Below are 20,352 nucleotides of genomic sequence, written 5' to 3'. Positions count from 1 at the left end.
CGCCGACCTCACTTCCGCTTCCGCCCGGCCGAGCGAGTCCCTTGCCGACTCTGCCTCTGCCTTCGATATGTCGGCGTCGGTTTGGGCGATTGACAGATCCTCCTCAGCCTTGGCAAGTTTTTCCAGGCTGACTCGAAGCTGCTCGCGCTCACCCTCGAGTTCGGCGGCAACACCGTCGCGCTCGCGCCGCAGACGGTGCACGGTTCGACCCTTGCGTTTGGCTTCTTTTTTGGCTGACCTTAGCTCGGACCCGAGGTGGGAGACTTCGTCCACCAACTTGGCCTCCCGATCGGCCGACTGCTTCAGGTGGTCGACCAGCATTGCCCGATCGGCTTCGACCGCTGCCGACCTTTCTTTCCAAGCCACCCGGACGTTCCCGAACCTCCGATATCCGGCTTCGAGTTCCGACATGGTGTAGATCAACTGTCGACGCAAGCATTTCGTCAGAAAAACAAAGTAACGAAAATGCTAAGTAAAAAGGAGGCGAAACGAAACTTACCTCGACCATGGTCGGGTAGAATGAAGATAACATCTCGGTCACTTGCCGAGACCTTAGCGCCTCCACGTCGGCTGGGAGGAGGATTCCCTGGCACAGCCTCCTGGCCAGGTTGTGGTCGGCCAACACCGACGCCCCTTCGGGGAACTGTGCGCTGGGCGGCACGGTGCGACTCCCCGACCTCGTGTCGTCCGCGGGGTCCATCGGGGCCTTCCCTCGATCGGCCGCCCCGACCGACGGAACCGGCAGGGAGGGGATGCTCGAGTTTGAACCGGCACCCCCCGTTGCGGCCGCAGACGCCGCCGGATGGTGTTCGGCTTCCCGAACGTCATCTGGCGCCACCCCCACCGGCGAGGCCGTCGATGTTCCTTCGGCCGCTTCTTCCACCGGCCTCTCCTCCGGATGCACTGCCGGAGCCGCGAGCGCTATCACCGGCTCTGATTGGCCGATCGCCGACGCTTCGACGGTCGGCACCGCTGGAGTGGGCTTCTTCGGTGGATGCGAAGGTCCTGCCCCCGATGCCGGCCTCTTCCTTGCTGCGTACTGCTGAATCTCGATGTCGGTTGGCCGCATCCTCGGAGGTGTCCCTGCGGTATCGACAGAAATATTAATCTGAGAACCGGAATAAGGGCCGAATGAAAAGAGGATCGGGGGATCGGACGATATCTAGTCGGGGGACCAAGCCCAGGACGGTGTCATAGAGAGCTTGTTCGGTAACAAGCTCCCTCTACTTCGGAACCGACATATCTTTAAGTCGGTGGAAGTCCTCCCGGTCGTCCGCCTCCACTCGGCTGTTGTCGTTTGCTTCGATTCGGGGCACGCCCCAGTGGGAAGGGAAGCCCCAAGGAGAAGGAGATGAGATGAAGAAAAACTGGTTCTTCCACCCGTGGATGGACGATGGAAGACCAGTAATGAAGGAAAGACCCTTCCGGGGGTTGAAGAGCCACCACCCTCGGGCCTTAGGGTGGGGTCGGAGCACAAAAAATGCCTGGAAGAGCGAGATGCGATGGTTGGTCGGCAGAAGCTGACACAACAGCGCGAAGCTGATTATCAGTCGGACGGAGTTCGGTGCCAGTTGCGCCGGACAGAGTCCATAATAATCTAGCAGATTCCGGACGAACTCCAGAATCGAAAGCCGAAGACCCACACAGAGATCTTCGACGTACAGCGCCAGTTGGCCCGACGGAGGGTTGTTAACCCGACCGCCGGCCCCTGGGGCGAAAAGTTGAAACTGCTCCTGGATGCGATACTGCTCCTGAAGCCGATCAACATTCGGCCCCGAAAGCGAGGAAACCTCAACTTCCGGAGTCGACCGAGAGTCATCGATCGAATTTCCCGACCGAGCTCCCCGAGATGGATTTTCGGCCATCGCACCAGAACCGAAGGAAAAGCAAAGAAGAAGAGGAAGCAAAGAAGAAGAGGAAGGAAGAAGAGGAGATCACAAACCGGAAATGGACCCTTTGGGGAGCGGGAGGAGAGACGACTGCCGGCGACGATGGAGAAATCGCCCGGACAGAGTCTCTGAAGCAAAAATGTCAAGAATGGGGTCTTGAGTGCGGATGGCCCTATATATATAGGGCCGTCCGACGGCCGAGATGCCCTCGCGCCGACCAAGGTCTCACGGATGTGCGACACGTGGCGGCCTCCGGACCCTCCCTTCGGCCCGATGATTCGGCGCGCCCATCTCGGGACGGCCGCACCGCCTTCATTTAATGCGAGGGGCGCCGGCCCAACCACCTCCGACACGTGGCGAAAGAGGCCACGGATCCGAATTAAAGCGCCCGCGGCGATTCGCGTTCCCGATGGGACGCCTGACAGCGCCCCGCGCTCCCAGAATCGATGCTGGGCGACGGTTTGTGTTCCCCAGAAGGCGCCGGACATCCGATCGTCTGACACCGAATCGTCCGACACCCGACCTCCTGACGTCGATGTGACACCTGACGCCGATGTGACACCTGATGCCGACGTGACACCTGACACCGACTGGACGCCTGACGCCAGTGGATCACAAGGCATTCATAGGACGTCTGACATCGCATCAACCCATGGTACGGTCGGAATTGGGCACACAGTGATTCCACTCCTTGTCGCCCAGCGTCGTTGTCCAAGCAATGGCATCGGCCAGCTCACCGTCCGACTCAGGAGTGGAGGGGGGCAACTGTTGGGGAATACCCACCGACCGACCGACTGACTTCCGGAGGGACCGACCCACCGACCGACCGACCGACGGCCGGAGGGACCGACCCACCGACCGACCCACCGACGGCCGGAGGGACCGACCCACCGACCGACCGACCGACTGTCGGAGGGACCGACCGACCGACCGATCGATTGACGGCCCCTTTCCGTCCGTGGATATGTCGATCGGGTTTCCACTCTCCGAGCCGACTGAACCAGGGAGTCTGATGGCCGACTCTCGCAACATGACTCGCTGACCAACAAAGAGGCCCGAATCTCCACCCGACGCCACACAGATGGCCCCCGACCTAGGGTCGATCGACTCCTCCGATCACCGTACAGCCGCCAGAGCTTATCTGTCCTGACAGCAACATGCGGCACTGCCACCTAAGGGCATTATCCCGCCTAGGACATTGTCAACCCTAGTGATTTGACAGCCCCACGGTGATATGACACTTTTACAGCGACTCTGACAGTCTACAGTGAATTGACAATTCCTCAATTGTCCGCGCCATTAATGACGGCGCCATACCACGCTCCACTATATAAATCGGAGAAGGCAACAGTGCAGGGCACCTTCACTTCGACTGGGAAACCACAGGCTTGCTCCCCCTCCCTCTCTCTCTCTCGATTGAGCTCTCTGTCTTCATTTCACTGTTGCCCAGTCACCTCTCTGACTTGACCGTCAGAGGGTCTCCGCCGGAGCTGCCTCCGGTCAGTGTGGACTTCCTTTTCTGCAGGCGCTCGTTCCCGGCGATCAGGCGACGAGGGGATTGGCCGCAACAGTGATGAAAAATAATTTTTTTATCACAGGTACCTGAATATTTATGATAAAAATTTTTCATCACTAATAGATGAAAAATATCGAAAAATTTTAAAAATTTACAAACTACAGATTATTAGCGATGAAAATATTATGTCACAAATACTTGATTATTTATGATAAAAATATATTTATTATCATTAATATTTAAAAAATAAAAAAAAATTAAAAAATTAAAAAATAATAAATTATTTATGATAAAAATATTACATCATAAATAGTCTAGTATTTATGATAGAAAGTAAATTTTTATATTAAATATCTAATTATTTACAATAAAAATTTTTCATCGTTAATAAATAAAAAATTTTAAAAATTTAAAAACTGTAGATTATTAGTAACGAAAATTTTTTTTTCATCCTAAATAGTTAATTATTTATGATAAAAATATTTTCATTATCAATATTTTTAAAAAAATATAAAATTTAAAAAATATAAAATTATAGATTATTTATGATGAAAATATTACATCGTAAATAACTTAGTGTTTGCGATGAAAACATAATTTTCATCGTAAATAGTCTATTATTTACGATGAAAAAATTAAAAGTTGATCATTATTTATGATAATACTTTTTGTCTTTAAGTTTCTCTGAATCTGTCTCATTGCTCAATTTTGCATAGGTTGTTAGTTTTATGGACTGACCAAAGTCACAAAGTACAAAGACCTTATATCTATTCAAGAATATAAAAAAAAAATGATACTGAATCTTTATATGTTAAAACATGATCCACAAAAAGATTATTCACATGGTATTTGATCTTTGTAAAGAATAAAATTTTATCAACTTTCAATTGTATAAAGAACAAAACTTTATCAACAGTTTGATGAATTAAATTATGTTATATACTTCTAAACTGTATGTAAAAGGCTTTTGCTGGGTTCTTCAGTATTATTTTTCAAGAGTGCATTTATGATCTTAATTGGTATGCGATGATTATTTGTCATAGATACTCTCGAACTAGCTGAACTCTTATTATTGCTATCTAGTTCAAGATTTATCTTAAGACTGACATACTCTTGAGCAGGTATTATCCTTTCTATTATGCTCATTTTGTATCCGATCTCAAGGGTCTTAGCTGTTCGCAGATTAAATTTATATTCGGATGTCCATTCAAACTTTTCGATCAACTTATGGTAGTATTGCCACTAAAAAAATAAATCTAATTAGTTAAATTTTTTTAATTATAAATTATATTTGATTGTTAGTTAACATCTGCAATGTATCAATACGAAAATGCTTCTCATTCGACGATACATGATTACGTAATTTTTTTACGTACGTAATTTTTTATGTAAGTAATTCTTTTTGAAGAAAAAAATATAAATTAACTATTTGTATAAATTTTTTATTAATATTTTATTTTTCATCATGAAAATTTTTTTAATATCATTTTTTGTTGTTAAATTTTTTGGATAAAAAATTTTCTTTGTGAGAAAAATCTAAAATTAAATTTTTAAGAAATTATTATTAGAGAATTTTTTTATAAAAATTATTTCTCATGAAAACTATATTTACATTGCTAATAAGATTATGAAATTTTTTAATAGGGAATTTTTTAAGATGAAAAAAATTTTTAATGGGGAATTTTTTTTGTCGATAGAATTATTGGTGACAAAATTTTAGTTTTCATTGCTAATAAAATTATTGACGATGAATCTTTTTCGTCATAAATATTTTTTTATTTTTTGATCAAATTATTAGCGATAAAACTTACTTTTCATTGCTAATAAGATAATCAACGATGAAATATTTTATTTTCATCGTAAATAATTTTTTAAAAAATGAAGATATTTTTTTACGAGAATTATTAGCGATAAAAATTATTTTTTCATCGCTAATAACCTAATTAATGATGCAAAGCTTTTCATCATAAATAAATTTTTTTGGTGGAAAAATTTTTTTGACAAAAAAATAGGATAACTTTTTTTTACAAAAATTATTAGCGACAAAATTTATTTTTCATTATTAATAGTCTTATTAATGATGAAATATTTTTTTTCATCATAAATTATTTTTTTGGTGTGAAATTTTTTTTACCAGAAAATTTTTTTTTGAATTAATAGTGACGAAAATTGATTAGTAGCGATAAAAATTTACATCGTTAATAGTTCACGTCCCATCAAATCCCATCACGAAATCTATTTTCTTCTCCTCTCCCCTATTTCACGTGAAATCTGTTCCCCTCTTCCCCTCTCTGCTCTCCCCCTCTCCTCGCTGCCGCATCCCGCCGTTGCGTCCGCTGCCGTCCGTGTCCATTCGCTGTTGTCCATGTCCGTTCGCCATCCATCGCCGTCGTCCGTCATCGTCTGTCGTCGGAGGTAAGGATTTTTTTTTGTTTTTAGTGCTTTCTCGGGCCATCGAGAGGCCGGGCCGACGGTAAGGATTTTTTTTTTGGTGTTTTCTCGGGCCATCGGGGGGGCGACGGGGATGGGGTCAGGTCGGGCTGGGCTGGTGGCGATTGTGATCGGGCCGACGGGGATAGGGTCAGGGGCTGGGAGGGTGTCGGCGGCGGGGAGGGAAGAAGGGAAGAGAGAAAGGAGGAAGGAAAAAGAAAAAAAAGAAAAGAAAAGAAAGGAAAAAAAAGAAAGAAAAAAAAAGAGAAAAAAGAAAAAAAGAGAAAAGGAAGATCGGGCCGGGGAGGCGGCGGCCGGCGGCGAAGGAGACGGGACCGGGGAGGGTGTCGGCCAGCGGAGATAGGGTCAGAGATGGGGCGACCGGGGGAGATGGGGCCGGGAATGGTGTTGGCCGGTGGAGATGGAGTCGGGGAGGGGGCGACCGATGACCGGGGGAGACGGGGCTGGGGAGGAGGCTTGTCGGCAATCGAGGGAGACGGGGCCGGGGACAGGGCTACTGGCAATCGAGAGAGACGGGGCCGGGGAGGGTATCGATCGGTGGAGATGAGGCCGGAGAGGGGGCGACTGGGGGAAATGGGATCGGGGAGGGTGGCGGCCGATGGAGACGGGACCGAGGATGGGGCGGTCGGGGAGGGTGTCGGTCGGAGGAGACGGGGCTAAAAAATTATTTGATTAATTATTTAATTAATTATTTGATTAATTATATTTGTTGCATAATTTTTTTAGTATTACTACTGAAATTATTTAATTTTTTGATTAATTATTTTTTTCACTAACACAATGCATATTGTTGTTACTTATTACAATTTAATTATTTTATGTAATATTTTGTATATTTTTATTTATTATAATTAAATATAAAAAATAATTTTTTTGATAAATTAAAATTTTATCTTCGAATGTATATTTCGAGATAGTAGTTAAATTGCATTGAGCCGTAGATTTTCGTTCAAGAGTCGATCTTTATCGAGATCGACTCTTAGATATCTCGTATTCGGGTTTTTTGAAAAAGTAATAATCTTATTATTGTTAATAGTTAATATTTTATTTCATTATATGGTATTCAATAGTTATCTGTCCATTATTCTTCAAGTATATAGTGGATAGGGTGTGTAGGCACCATATTCATATCGTATACTTGGAGAACCATGGAAAGATGCTGTCAAAATTTTCATAAAAATGAGATGAAATATCCGTTAATAACATAATAAGATTATTACTTTTCTGAAAGAGATAGAGCCATACCTGTTAGTAATGATTTGAAATGGATAGGATCATGTATTTTTACTTCATTAAATTGATGGATGTACATTTTTTGTGCTACTGTTCAGTCTGTATTTTTTAATATATATTATTTTATATAAAGTGATCCATGTCTGGATTCGGATTAGGATTTTGGTTGGAATTTGGATCGCGATTCAGTTCGAAATTCAGATCGAGATCCAGAATATCACTGAACCTTTTTTTGGTTGTTAATGATTTTGTGTTTGTTGTTAGATGGATATCAATAAAAATTGAATGAATGCTAGAGATATTTTTTTTATCTAAATATTGAAAAGAAGTTTGAGATTTTATTGAGTTTGCATGGCATAAGACTGACAGTGCTAGTCGGATAAAATGTCCATGCAAAAGATGTGTCAATATGATATATCGTCACATAATACTTGTTGAGAAGCATCTACTATATTATGATATGGATAAGAAGTACACTTGTTAGATATGGCATGGAGAGGATGATCCGAATGAAGTGATGTGCGACGATGACGATACGGAAGATGATAGTGATGCTGCTGGACCTGTCGAATAGTGGTATAAGAGAATTATTAGATGATTTACATCAGAATACTTGTTCAAATATACGCATGAGTACTACTACATCCAAAAGTAATTCTGATCATGAACATAATATCTGACTTAAGGTAGATGGGACTTCTGAACAGTTTACAAAGCTTGTAAGGGATGCACGGAGCCACTCTATCCAAATTATACAAAATTTTTTAAGTTAAAGTTTTTGATAAAATTACTTTATATTAAAATTATGAACCGATGGAGTCAGAAGTCATTTGATCAAATTTTGACATTGATTAAAGCAGCTCTTTTCGATGGAAAGAGACTTCTGAAATCATATTCTGAAGTAAAAATATACAAGCAGAAATTGAGACTTGGCTATATTCCTATATATACCTGCAAAAATGACTATATATTATTTTATAAGGATAACGAACAGGCAACTGAATATCCAAAATATAGTGAGCCTAGATATAAAACTGATAATAGAAAAGCAAAGAAGATACCTCGAAAGATTTTGAGATATTTTTTATTGATTTCAAAACTTCAAAGGTTGTATATGCCCACAAAGACAACTGAAAAAATGAGATGGCATTATGAGCAGTGGGTTTTGGAGGAGAACATACTTAGCCACCCAACTGACTCTTTAGTATAGAAAAACTTTGATGCAAAGCATCCGTACTTTACAAGTGACCTACACAATATCCGGCTTGGTCTAGCGACAGATGGATTTAATCTCTTTGGCAATCTGAGTACCTCTTGCAGTATGTGGCCTGTGATGCTGGTTGTATATAATGTGTCACCTTGAAAGTGCATGAAAAAATTATTTATTTTTATGTCACTGTTGATTTCGGATGTGAAAGCATCAGGTAATGAAATTGATGTATATCTACGACCTTTAATCGATGATCTAAAGAATCTATGAAAAATGAGGTATCGACATATAATTCTGTGAGTCGAAGTAATTTTAAGTTGCATACTTCGATTCTATGGACCATAAATAATTTTTCTGCATATGAAAACTTATCTGGATGGAGCACCAAAGGATATCTTGCATGTCTAATATGCAATAGGGATGCATCCTCCTTATATTTAAAGCACGGACGAAAAATATGTTTCATGGGTTATCGACGATTTCTTTCTGATAATCATTTTTGGAGGATCCGTTATAACTAATATTTTGATGGTAAGTCCGATCGGTGTCCGCCACCTAAGGAGTTAAGTGGAGCAAAAATTTTAGAACAACTTGAAGTCATTGAAAACATCCAATTTGAAAAAATATCGAGTACTCGCAAGCAAAAGCATACTGAAGCTGAGTCGAATTGAACGAAGTGAAGTATCTTTTTCGAACTACCATATTGGAAGCAGCTACTACTTCATCATAATCTGGATATAAGGCATATTGAAAAAAATATTTGTGATAATATCATCGGTACTGGATTGAACATCTCAAAAAAATACAAGATGGTAGAAAAGCTTGCTTTGATTTATAAAAAATAAGAATCCGATCGAAACTGTATTTAGTTCGTCGAGGTAAGAGATTTTTTATACGATCTGCATGTTATTCGCTGTTTGGTAAGAAAAAAAAAAATTTATGTGGATGGTTCAAAATCGTAAAGTTTTTCAATGCATACGCTTCTAACATATCGCAGTATGTTGGAAATAATGACGGTAATATCTCTGACATAAATAGTCATGACTCTCATGTGATGATGCAATATTTACTTTCTGTGGTCATGCATGGTTATTTGGATGGTAATATTCAAACTGCATTGATTGAGCTGAGAGTGTTCTTCCGAGAAATGTGTTATCGAAAATTAAAGATTAACTTACTTAAGAGATCTGAGAAGGATATCGTACTCATTCTCTGTAAGTTAAAAAAAAAATTTTCACCATCGTTTTTTGATGTTATGTTGTACCTGACTATTCATCTTCCAAAAGAAACTCTTTTGATCAAACCGGTGTACATTATCGATGGATGTATCCTATTGAAAGATAAAAAAATTATACGTACTTTGTCATATCAGTTATAAGATGTAAATATATTTTTAAAATTTAAATTTATTTTTATTTATAAATTTTTGTATACCTTAAAAAAATATGTGCGCAATAAAGCAAGGCCTGAAGGGTCTATAACGAAAGTATATGTAGCTACAGAGTGTGTCACGTTCTGCTGAATATATCTTGATGATATCGAAATAAGATTTAATCGTACAGATCGTAACGTAGACCATGAATGAGGTGACAATGAACTGACGTTGTCTATATTTAAACAAACGGTTCAACCTATTGGTGCAAGAAAATATGAATTTATGGACGTGATGAACTATCCAAGGCACACTTTTACGTTTTAAATAATTATGAAAAAATTGAAGATTTTATTGAGTAAGTACCATCTTAGCATACTATTTAATATTTTAATTAATTTTTTTATATCGATGTAAAATTAAAAATTATAATTTATTGTAGTGAGCACAAGAGTATACTATGTAGAGAGAATAATATGGATGCTGATGATCGACATAGAAAAAAATTTATAAAATGATTTGATGATCTTGTAAGTTGCATTAGTGATATGTTATTTATTTAATTATAAATAATATTATTTGAACCAACATAATTTTTTATATTATGGTGTAGATGAAACTAAGTATTTCAATAAAGAAGTGGGTGCGACTGATGAGTTGTATGATTTAGCATGTGATCCCGATCGAAAGATTAATCACTACGCATCTTGTATCATTGGAGGAATGAGATTTCACACAAGGAAGCTTGAGATGCAACGACGGATCCAAAATAGTAAAATTGCTACAATAGGATATGAAGAGAAGAAGAGATTGAATATTATGGTATACTGGTAGATATCATAGAACTGAAGTATGGGTTCAGTAATTCTGTATTCTTATTTCAGTATGAATGATGGGATATTAGTAATAAAAAGATCGGTATTCATATTGATTCATACTTTATCAGTATAAATTTTGCACGAACATGGTATCAGAATGAGCCATATATATTAGCAACTCAAGCGAAATAAGTAATATATTTGAAAGATCTAAAGTATCGAGGTAATTGGCATATTATACAAAAAATAATACCTAGAGGCGTATATGACGTACCAACCCGATTAGAGATGGATGAAAATTTGGATTTACATGAAGAGGAAGCTTTTCAGCAAGAAGAACAAATATTAGCCGAGCTTTTTGTTGATGAAGAATTTTCAACAACACTTTTGAATAGGGCTGATCTGTCGTCCAACGAAGTTGAAGCTGATCATGTATTTAATCTTAATGAGTTAGAAGGCGACGATCAGTTGATAAATGATGATGAGATAGAAGACGATATATATATCGATTATTATGATTCGGAGGAGGATCTATACATCGAGAAAGATACAAATATTGATGAGTAAATCTATATTCTTCGTTCAATCTTCTTTTACAATAATGATATACGATATAATTATATTCATCAAAATATAATTTATTTATTATTATTATTATTTAATATTATATTCATTTATATGTCAATTATTACAGATATGGCATCAGGAGATAGACGATGATGTTCACGTTCACAGGTTGAGGCACCTTCATCGATCTCCATTGTCGCACCGGCTCCATTGTCAGAGAATCCTGCACCAGCAAGTCCCAGTGAAATGGGTTTGAATGGTATTATTATACTTTTTATATAATAAAATTTGATTCTTTTATTTGAATAGCTATCATACTAATGATTTATTTATTATTGTTTCAGACCAGTCTTCATCATAGTGAGATGAGGACGAGATCCATCGAAGAACTTCACTCTAGAGCATTAGAGATGCGAGCACCCAGGACAGCATCTCCATATCGAGATACCAATCGGCTACACCAGGCCCATTAGGGGATGGTGCGAACCGTGACAGACTGAGCTGGGTATCATATACCGCAGCTATACCCTCGTGATGCTCTTCGATTGACGTCACGTTCTACCAACTCAAAGAGAGATTTTGTACACCCACTTACAGGTAAAATAAATTATATTATGAATATTTAATTTATATAGTATTCTTCTAATATTTGTTATTGATAGGGTGTATTCGATATCATTGATTTTGAGGAGGATCGTGTGAGGCGAGCTGTGGACACTCATTTATCATTGCATTTCAAGAATTATCACCATCACATGCATCAGCATTGGTACCATGTGGTGCAGAATCATGGGGAGGAGGCAGCACGACAGCAGCCCTATGACAGCATCACTATGGATGACTGGACTGTACAAGTTACACATCCAAATTTTTTTTTATAGTTTAATGATTGAATCATTTATTCTTAAATTAAATTTATTATCTACTAATTTAACTGGTAACTATACAGAAAAGATGTGCCTAGAACGTCGCAAAACGGACGAGACAGACCATACCGCATTGTGAGATTTGAGGTCGTTCGCTCATCATATAGAGCACATGCATATAATTTTCTAGTTATTTAAAATTTTTTTAATTAATTCTCAAATTACGGAGAGATGCTAAGAGTGGCAAGCTTTCTGGTCGGATCGATATCTACCAGTGGACCCACCAGCGATAGTCAGGAGAGTGGACGACAGGGAGCCAGGAGCTCTTTGTAAGTTTTTTTAATTATTTTTCATTCACAGTCTGATTTTTATTACAAAATTAAAATAGCTATAACTTTAATTTTCAGGACCGTATGACAGACATGAGATCTCAGCCTATCCCTGAGGGCTCGACCGCACCCATAGATGATGAGATCTGTGATCAGGTACTTGATACGAGATCCTGTTATGTTAGGAGTCTAGGATATGGGATCACTGCTCTCTCATCCTTACGCTCATCTAGGGCTGACATCTATTTTGCGTACGAGACTCGACTAACGGAGGTACAGAGGCAGACTGTGGTGGATCGACAGCAGGCTGAGCAGCGAGCTCAAAATTTGGCTGCATGCATCGACGAGTATCAGCAGCTCCAGATCCAGATGATGGAGCGGATAGAGCAGATGGAGCAGACGATATAGCTGATGAGGCAGCAGCAGGCCGGTCCGAGCTCTTTCGAGCGCTCTCCTTCCCCAGCTCGTTCTCCAGATACTGACACTTGACGGCTTCTTCATATACTTTTTTATTTTTATTTCAAATCTCTTATAATTTTAATTTAATATAATAAAATAATAAAATTTATTTATCTATTTATTATGTAAATTTTTTATTTTAATTTTTTTTAATTTATTAAAAATATTATAGATATAAATTAAAAATATATATTCATAAATTATTTTTAAAATATATATATATTTAAATTATTAGCGATGAAATTATTTTCGATGAAATATTGATCGTCAAAAATATTTTAGTACAATAATTTAATTTTTAATAAATATAAAATTATTAAAATTTTATATATAATTAATAACGATGAAAAGCTATTCATCGTAAATAATTATTAGCAATGAAAAGTTTCATTGAAAATTATCGTATTTACGACGTAAATTTTTAGTCGCTAATATTATTTAAATTTAGTTTTTAAAAAAATTATTATTAAATTAATAGTGACGAAAAATTTTCACTGCAAAAAAAATTATTTGTGACGTAAATTTTTCATCGCTAAAAGTTTTTAAATATTTTATTTTAGAAAAAAATTTAATTAAATTAATAGTGATGAAAATTTTTTCATCGCTATTAATTTTTATTTATTAGCGACGTTATAATTCATCGCAAATATTTTTTTTATGATTAAAATTTTTCATCAAAAAATTATTAACGATGAAAATTATTCATCGCAAATAAATATTATTAGTGACGAAATATTCTTTTCATCGTAAAATATTATCAATGATGCGATTATTTACGATAAACTATTAGTGATGAAATTTTTATCTCTAATAACTATTAGCGATGAAAATATGTTATTAGCGATGAAAAATTTTTGTCGCAAAACTTTCTTTTCTTGTAGTGAGTTTTGCAAAAGAATGTGATTGTGAATTACAATATCTAACAAGTATGTAATTGAGTTATGTAACTATATGTGAGGTTATGGTGCTCTAGGCTAGTCATTTTATTAATGCCTTATCACAGGCTTAAAATATGGTCATGATAGTTCAGGATTGAGTACTTATGGTTATCTGGACTAGCCACTTTATTGATGCCTCATCACGGGCTTTAAACATGACCGTAATAGTTCAAGATCGAGCATTTATGGTCGTTTAGATTAGCAATTTTATGAGACCCTGCCACGAACTTGAAATGTGGCGTGGTAGTTCAGAGTTGAGCACCTATAATCTTTTGGGCTAGCTATTTTCTTGATGCCTGTCATAGACTTAAAATGTGGTCATGGTAGTCTACAGGACTAGCCACTTTATTACTCTTTGCACGGATGGTTGTGGTAATCTACAGGACTAGACACTTTTGTTGCCTTATTATGAGTTTGATATATGATCGTGGTAGTCTAGAGCCGAGTACCTTAATATGATCGAATTTGATGCGTGTTGTTTTGAGATAATTATAAAGTGTGATTTATTGCATAAAAAGATAAATATTTGTTATGTATATTTTATGAATCATGGTATCTTTTGGCATAAGATTGATATAAGTAATAATCATTATTATTTTTTTATTTATTATTATTATAATGATATTGGTGTGTGAAAATTCTTACTGGGCTGTAAAACTCATCCACTCTATTTTTTTTTCTTCTCAGACTTACAGGATGCTCATGATTGATTATGATTTAGGTTTACGAGTGAACAGATAAATAAATAGAGCATCATTGATACCGAACGGATGATTAAAAAAATTAAATTTATAATTATATAAATTTTATTAATTATTATTAAAATTAATTATTATAAATATTGAGATTATAATAAAATATTTAAATTTTATATATTTTTTAAAATTTATTTTAAAAAATATACAGTCATTGCATATCCGATCTGGACGTTAGGTTCAAAGCATGACATGTGAACCCTTGAGAAGGCTGTGACTACACCTTCGTTGTCCAGAAATAACACAAGCATATAGTCCATCCCCCCACCCCCCCCCCGGGGCGCAAATGGCTCTGTCCATGTTTTTGTTTTTTTTTTTTTCTTTTTTTTTTCCGGCAAGGGTACATGCTTTTGTCTTTGGGGTATTCATCTGTCCCTTGGTGTGTCATTTTATGTAATCAGTCACATGTGACAAGGAGCGATCGAACAACAGATTAGCAGGGGTCTTTTTTGATTCATGGGAGACAGAAGAGCTGTTACGTGATAACCAGGAAATATAAAACTTTCATTGTATTGACCTTGTGAAGTTTGAACTTGGAAACAGAGGTCATAATTGTTAGTTAGGCTGTGCACCAAGGCAATGTTGGAGGGACAATGCTCAGCAGTGCTAACATTGATAGGTTGAAAAGTAAAGACAAAATGGTGCAAGAAGTCAGAGAGCTAGACAATTATGCACTGTATTAATTTCCTGATTCCATTAAGAATTTTCAAATGAAACAACTTTTTAAAGTAGGAAGAGAGGAAACTGAGCCGTAGTCAGTTAAGGGAGAACGAGTCATTGTACCAACAATTGATGACCCTGTAATGAAACAATTTGGACACTAACTAATCAAAATATTGTCAATTATGTTGTATTTGTAAAATTTTTCAACTAATTATTTTGCTTATTTCTGAAGGATAAAAATGTCATGCTCAAGATTATAAGTCGAATGAAATAGGAACAACTTGTTTTAACTCAATGAGGTCATGCACAACTAGCATTCAGCTCATGTTCAGTGAGGGTTGGCTTGCTTATATTCGGTTCGATAATCAAATTTAATCATATATTCTTTAAATAAAAAATTTCAATTATATAAATTAAACAAGACCAATACATCAACAACAGTTACGCATATGTATTTTACTGTTTATATATTTTATATCAGCATATATTGCACAGCAAACATTTCAATTGTTAACTGTCGGAAACACTTCAAACATTAAACTGTGATCTTGCACAGAATTACATGGGATCTCAGAACAATCCTATCAGTTGGAAAATTAAGATTTTTCTAAATAATGATATTTTGTATATATATGTGGATTTTTGATGGCTTGTGTCTTTGCTAAAATTTACATAGAGATGATGATGATCTAAGAAACCTAATGGTGATTACTCTATCCAAAATGAGTGTGATTTGGAGGTTGCAGCATAATTGTGTCACCTTGATTGTGATAGCCCAGCAGCCCAAAAAAAAAAATTGATGAAGACTCCCACAGGGAGTCTTCTTCTCCCGACCGGCTCCTAATCGGAGTCAGAAACCTCATCGGAGAGGAGTCAAACTCCTCTCCTTTGGTTCTATTTAAAGGGGAGACCCTTCTCCCTTCTTCCTACCAAAGAATCCCGGGGCAAAACGGCGGCAATCATCGGAAATTTTCTCACGGAGACCCGTCCTTGTGCCATCCAATTTCTCGCCGGAAAAACCTCGCCGGCGTCGGAGGTAAGCTTCCTCCCCTTCCTCTCTCCTCCCCCTTCCTTCCCGTGCCGATGTGCACGCTCGCCGGCGACCGAAGTCGCCGAATTTTGTTGCGGAAAAATCTTCTTTTTTTGCCATTTTTTCATCGCCGGTGGTCACCGTCGACCACCGGTTTGACCTCCTCTTACCGTGGAACGCCTCTCCTCCTACCGACGGCCGTCTCACGTCGAGCACGCCGCCGGCCGGCCACCCAATGAGGGGACCGTGAGGTCCCCTGTTTCAGCCCAAAAGGAACCCAGCGGGAGAAAAAAAAAACAAAAGAAGAAGAAGAAGAAGGAAAAGAAAAAGAAAAAGAAAAGAAGAAGGAAAAGAAAAGAAAAAGAAAAGAAAAAGAAGAAAAAGAAAAAAAAAAGAAAAAAGAAAAGGAAAAAAAAAAGAAAAATAAAATATGATAATAATATAATAATAATAAATAGGATTTTCTCCTCTCTCTTCCGTGAAGAAAAAAAAAAGAGAGAGAGAAAAGAAAAGAAAAATCATTAAATTAATTAATAAATAATGATATAAATAATAAAATATGAGAAAGAGAGTTTCTCTCTCTTTCCTCTCTCTTCAGCCTGAACTAGTATTTTCTCTCTCTAAAATTGGACTTTCTCTCTCTACTTTCTCTCTCTAGAATCCTCTCTCTAGATTATCTCTCCTAAGATTTCTAGAATTTTGAGAAGAATGATGATGAATTTAAATGATTCTCATGATGGATTTTTGATCCGTGATCGTCGGACGATACACCGACATCCACTTTGATCAGGTCAGATATTTTTAGATTTTATTTCTCATAATTTTATTGAATTGTCCACATGATAATTTCAGCATGATTTGATCCGATCGATCAGAATTTGTTGAATCATGTTGTCTGAAGAATCCAAGATGAATTTTCTCTCTCTAGAATTTTCTCTCTCTAAAATATTTTCTCTCTTGATTGATTCTCTCTCTAAAAAAGGTTAGTGAATGAAGAAATTTTTTTTAATAAGTCTGATCTGATTCTAATGAAGGACCCTGATCCATGATTGTCAGACAGCGTACTGGCACCCACCTTGATCAGACTATGAATCTTTAGATTTGATCATCCATGATCCCGATCTAGTCATGACTTGATTTGATCATGTTGATTTCACCAATCAAGATATTGGATCAATCGTAATGTTGGATTGTGTCACCTGATCAATTCGAATTATACCTCATGAATTCTCTCTCCTCTGATTGTCTCTCTCTACTTGATTTTATGAAATCGATGAAGAAACCTCGGTCCTATCACTTCGAATCCGATTTGATCTGATAGTCAAACTTTGGATCATTTAGGTCCTAATTAGATTTTGATTAGATAAAATTAGATGATCGGATCCATCTAAACCGTTGAAATATGGTATTCGTATTTTTTCTAATTATTGAAATTGATTCTGTATAGGATTGTGGATGTTTGATCATGAAATATTGTGATATGATCTACGAACAGAATTTTTTGGAAGAAAATTTATAGAACTATGTGGATTTATTGGAGTGCGTTCGAGGTAAGTAATGTTTCACTTTTTCTAGATTTATCGGCAAATTATAATGTATTCTTCTGACATGATTTGTGAAACGATGCATGAATTGGATGAATGATATTTTGTTATGAAAATATCTTATTTGAAATGTTATGATGAAACATGATTGAACATATTGATTTCATGATGCATTATATTGATTGATTTCGATACTACATGATTATATGTTTTATTATCGAAATTAGAATATGAAACATGATTTATGAAGAATTATGATATAAGAAACATTATGAATTGACAACCTGACTATGTACAGGACCCCGTCAATGGGGGCATATACGTTGGCAATTGATTGTCCTGAGGGTTTATGTCGCCAGCGAGACCAGCGACATGTCGCCAGAGAGACCAGCGACAAACCGCCAGCGAGACCAGCGGTTCCAAAGGACATGGCTGCCAGATGATTCGCAGCCTACCGCAAGCAGATACGCGGTATTATGACCCTGCCACAGGAAAAATGTGATCATAGCTCATGGTTGACGAAAAGAAATTGAAGAACAAAAGAAATTGAAATCTCGAAAGAAACTTGAATTTTCGGAAAAGAAATGAATTTGGCATGAATTATATTGCATAATTGAAATTGATTTTGAATTGATGAACTATATATGCTTATTTTCTATAAATGATTATTTACTTATATGCCTGATGAAATCTGTTGAGAAGTGATCATTGCTTACTGGGCTGTCTAGCTCATTACCTCTTATTTTACTATTTTTACAGATGTTGAAGAATTAAGATGATACAAGATATGAATGGAAGAGTGATCAGAAGCAGAATCTTCATACTTTTATTTTAGGTTGAAAGGCTTATTGAATTTGATGCAAAGCCTTTGAATCGTTATTGAATTTATTGAGATATTAAAGAAAAAAAATTTAGGTCGTTATATTTTAGATTTAAATTATTGACTAATTATTCCGCTGTTGTTTTAGGATAGTATGATAAGATGCCTTGCATGCTTATGGGAAGAGTTTTCTATGAGTATGCGGCGGTTGCCATGATCTTCGATTCAAAATCTCGGGTCGGAGGTGTGACATTGATACTATCTAAACCTTGCCTACATATGTTTCCGCATGGGAACACACACTCTTATTCAAGATTCACAAGGAGTTAGGGTGTCTTTCGTTGCGTTTGTACCCATATATTGTAGGTTTTTGTCTCCATGTTATATATAATAATTTGCCTCTCAGGTTAACCTCGCTCATTCAATGAGATCTCAACCGCAGGCGTATAATGTCAGTGCAATGGTGAAATACAAGTGATAAGTTTGAACCCTATAATAATCTGTCGCCAGGTCATATCCAGCATCCCTGGTTCCCAAACAAACAACAGCGACTTGCCACCCCATAATAAATGCGTACGTGAACTCGTGGCGCTTTTTGATCAAGATAAAAGGCCAGTTTTTTTTTTTTTTTTTGTATCAAAAAAAAAAGATCAGTTTTTTTCCACCAGAAAGAAAGAAAAAGAACAAAAAACTGATCGATGGTTCCATTTTTTTTTCCTTGTCGAAACGCAAAAATAGTTGATGATCAGAAGAAAGAGGAACAGTTACATTTTGTGGGAGAAATTCTGCAGATATACACACACACACACACACAAGATTTTTTCCACAAAAAAGAAAGAAAAAGAATAAAAAACTGATCGATGGTTCCATTTTTTTTTTCTTGTCGAAAAGCAAAAATAGTTGATGATCAGAAGAAAGAGGAACAGTTACAATTTATGGGAGAAATTCTGCAAATATATATATATATATATATAGTAAAATCCCAGTCAGAATGCCCTTCCTACCAAGACTCTAACTAGCATGAAACATGCTTCCCAAGAAAAAATCCCAAAAAATTACAAAAGAAAAAAGATCTCTCCTCGTTAGGAAACAATGGCAGATGAAGCTGCTCCTGAGCTTACTTTTCTTTTTCTTTTTTTTTTTTTTGGGTAAACACTGGAGCTTACTTCAGCAACACCACAGCTGATACAATTCTTCAAGGCATGGCTCCGTACCCACCATTTCCCCAGACTTGTCCACCACCATCGTTTCGTGCTCCAATTCCTCCTGCCGTCCTCCTCGCCACCCACAATTTGTCTCCTCCACCAACTGCACCTTCCCTCTAACGGCATGCGGCCTCTCCGGCACCACGCCGCTCGCCGTTGAGTCCTTCCCGGTGAGACTTTGCACGACCAACTTGAAATGGGCGGCATCCGTCTTCACAAACCTCGTCTCAATGACTGTCACCTTCACGCCGGCGGCCTCCACTCCTTTCGTCGACATCCTTCAGGTGTCTGTGAAAGTGTATGTAAATTCTAAACTAAGCCTAATTTCTGAGATACTTTTTTTGCATGGAAAAAAAAAAAAGTGGGTACATATATATAGGGAAGCGGAATGAGAGGAGGCAGACCTGGACTAGAGCTGGCTTGCGGAGACGAGAGAAGGGTCAAGATGTGGAAGCGGAAGATCGAAGAAGAACCACGTGCGGTCAATCCGAAGGGAAGTGAAGTTGAAAGGGGTGCGGGGGACCCAGTTGGACCGGGGATGTATTAGATAATGTGAACGGAGGAGGAGATTACCCGCTTGCGAGGTTGGGTCGCTGTTGCAATGGATCCATGTGGGGTGAGTTGGGGGTCCGACTGTAGGATAGCTTGCAGGGTCTATGTGTGCCGTTGGCGCGAATCCACCGTTAC

At 38.0% G+C, this 20,352-nt stretch overlaps 1 protein-coding gene across 1 annotated transcript; it reads right to left on the bottom strand.

Moving 5' to 3' along the window:
- Window positions 1-19,627: 19,627 nt before the first annotated feature.
- On the bottom strand, window positions 19,628-19,942 carry LOC140856333 (VQ motif-containing protein 1-like). The gene has a single exon (XM_073253441.1). The coding sequence runs from the start codon at window positions 19,940-19,942 to the stop codon at window positions 19,628-19,630; it is 315 nt and encodes a 104-aa protein (XP_073109542.1).
- Between the last annotated feature and the right edge of the window lie 410 nt (window positions 19,943-20,352).

This window comes from Elaeis guineensis, chromosome 3 (assembly GCF_000442705.2).
Source record: "Elaeis guineensis isolate ETL-2024a chromosome 3, EG11, whole genome shotgun sequence".
In the NCBI taxonomy this organism is placed as follows: domain Eukaryota; kingdom Viridiplantae; phylum Streptophyta; class Magnoliopsida; order Arecales; family Arecaceae; genus Elaeis; species Elaeis guineensis.
The sequence above is the reverse complement of the archived record's forward strand: the minus strand, read 5'-3'. Positions and strand labels throughout refer to the sequence as shown.

Coding starts and splice junctions, on each gene's coding strand:
- LOC140856333 (XM_073253441.1), bottom strand. CDS start 19,942: ATGTCGACGAAAGGAGTGGAGGCCGCCGGCGTGAAGGTGACAGTCATT.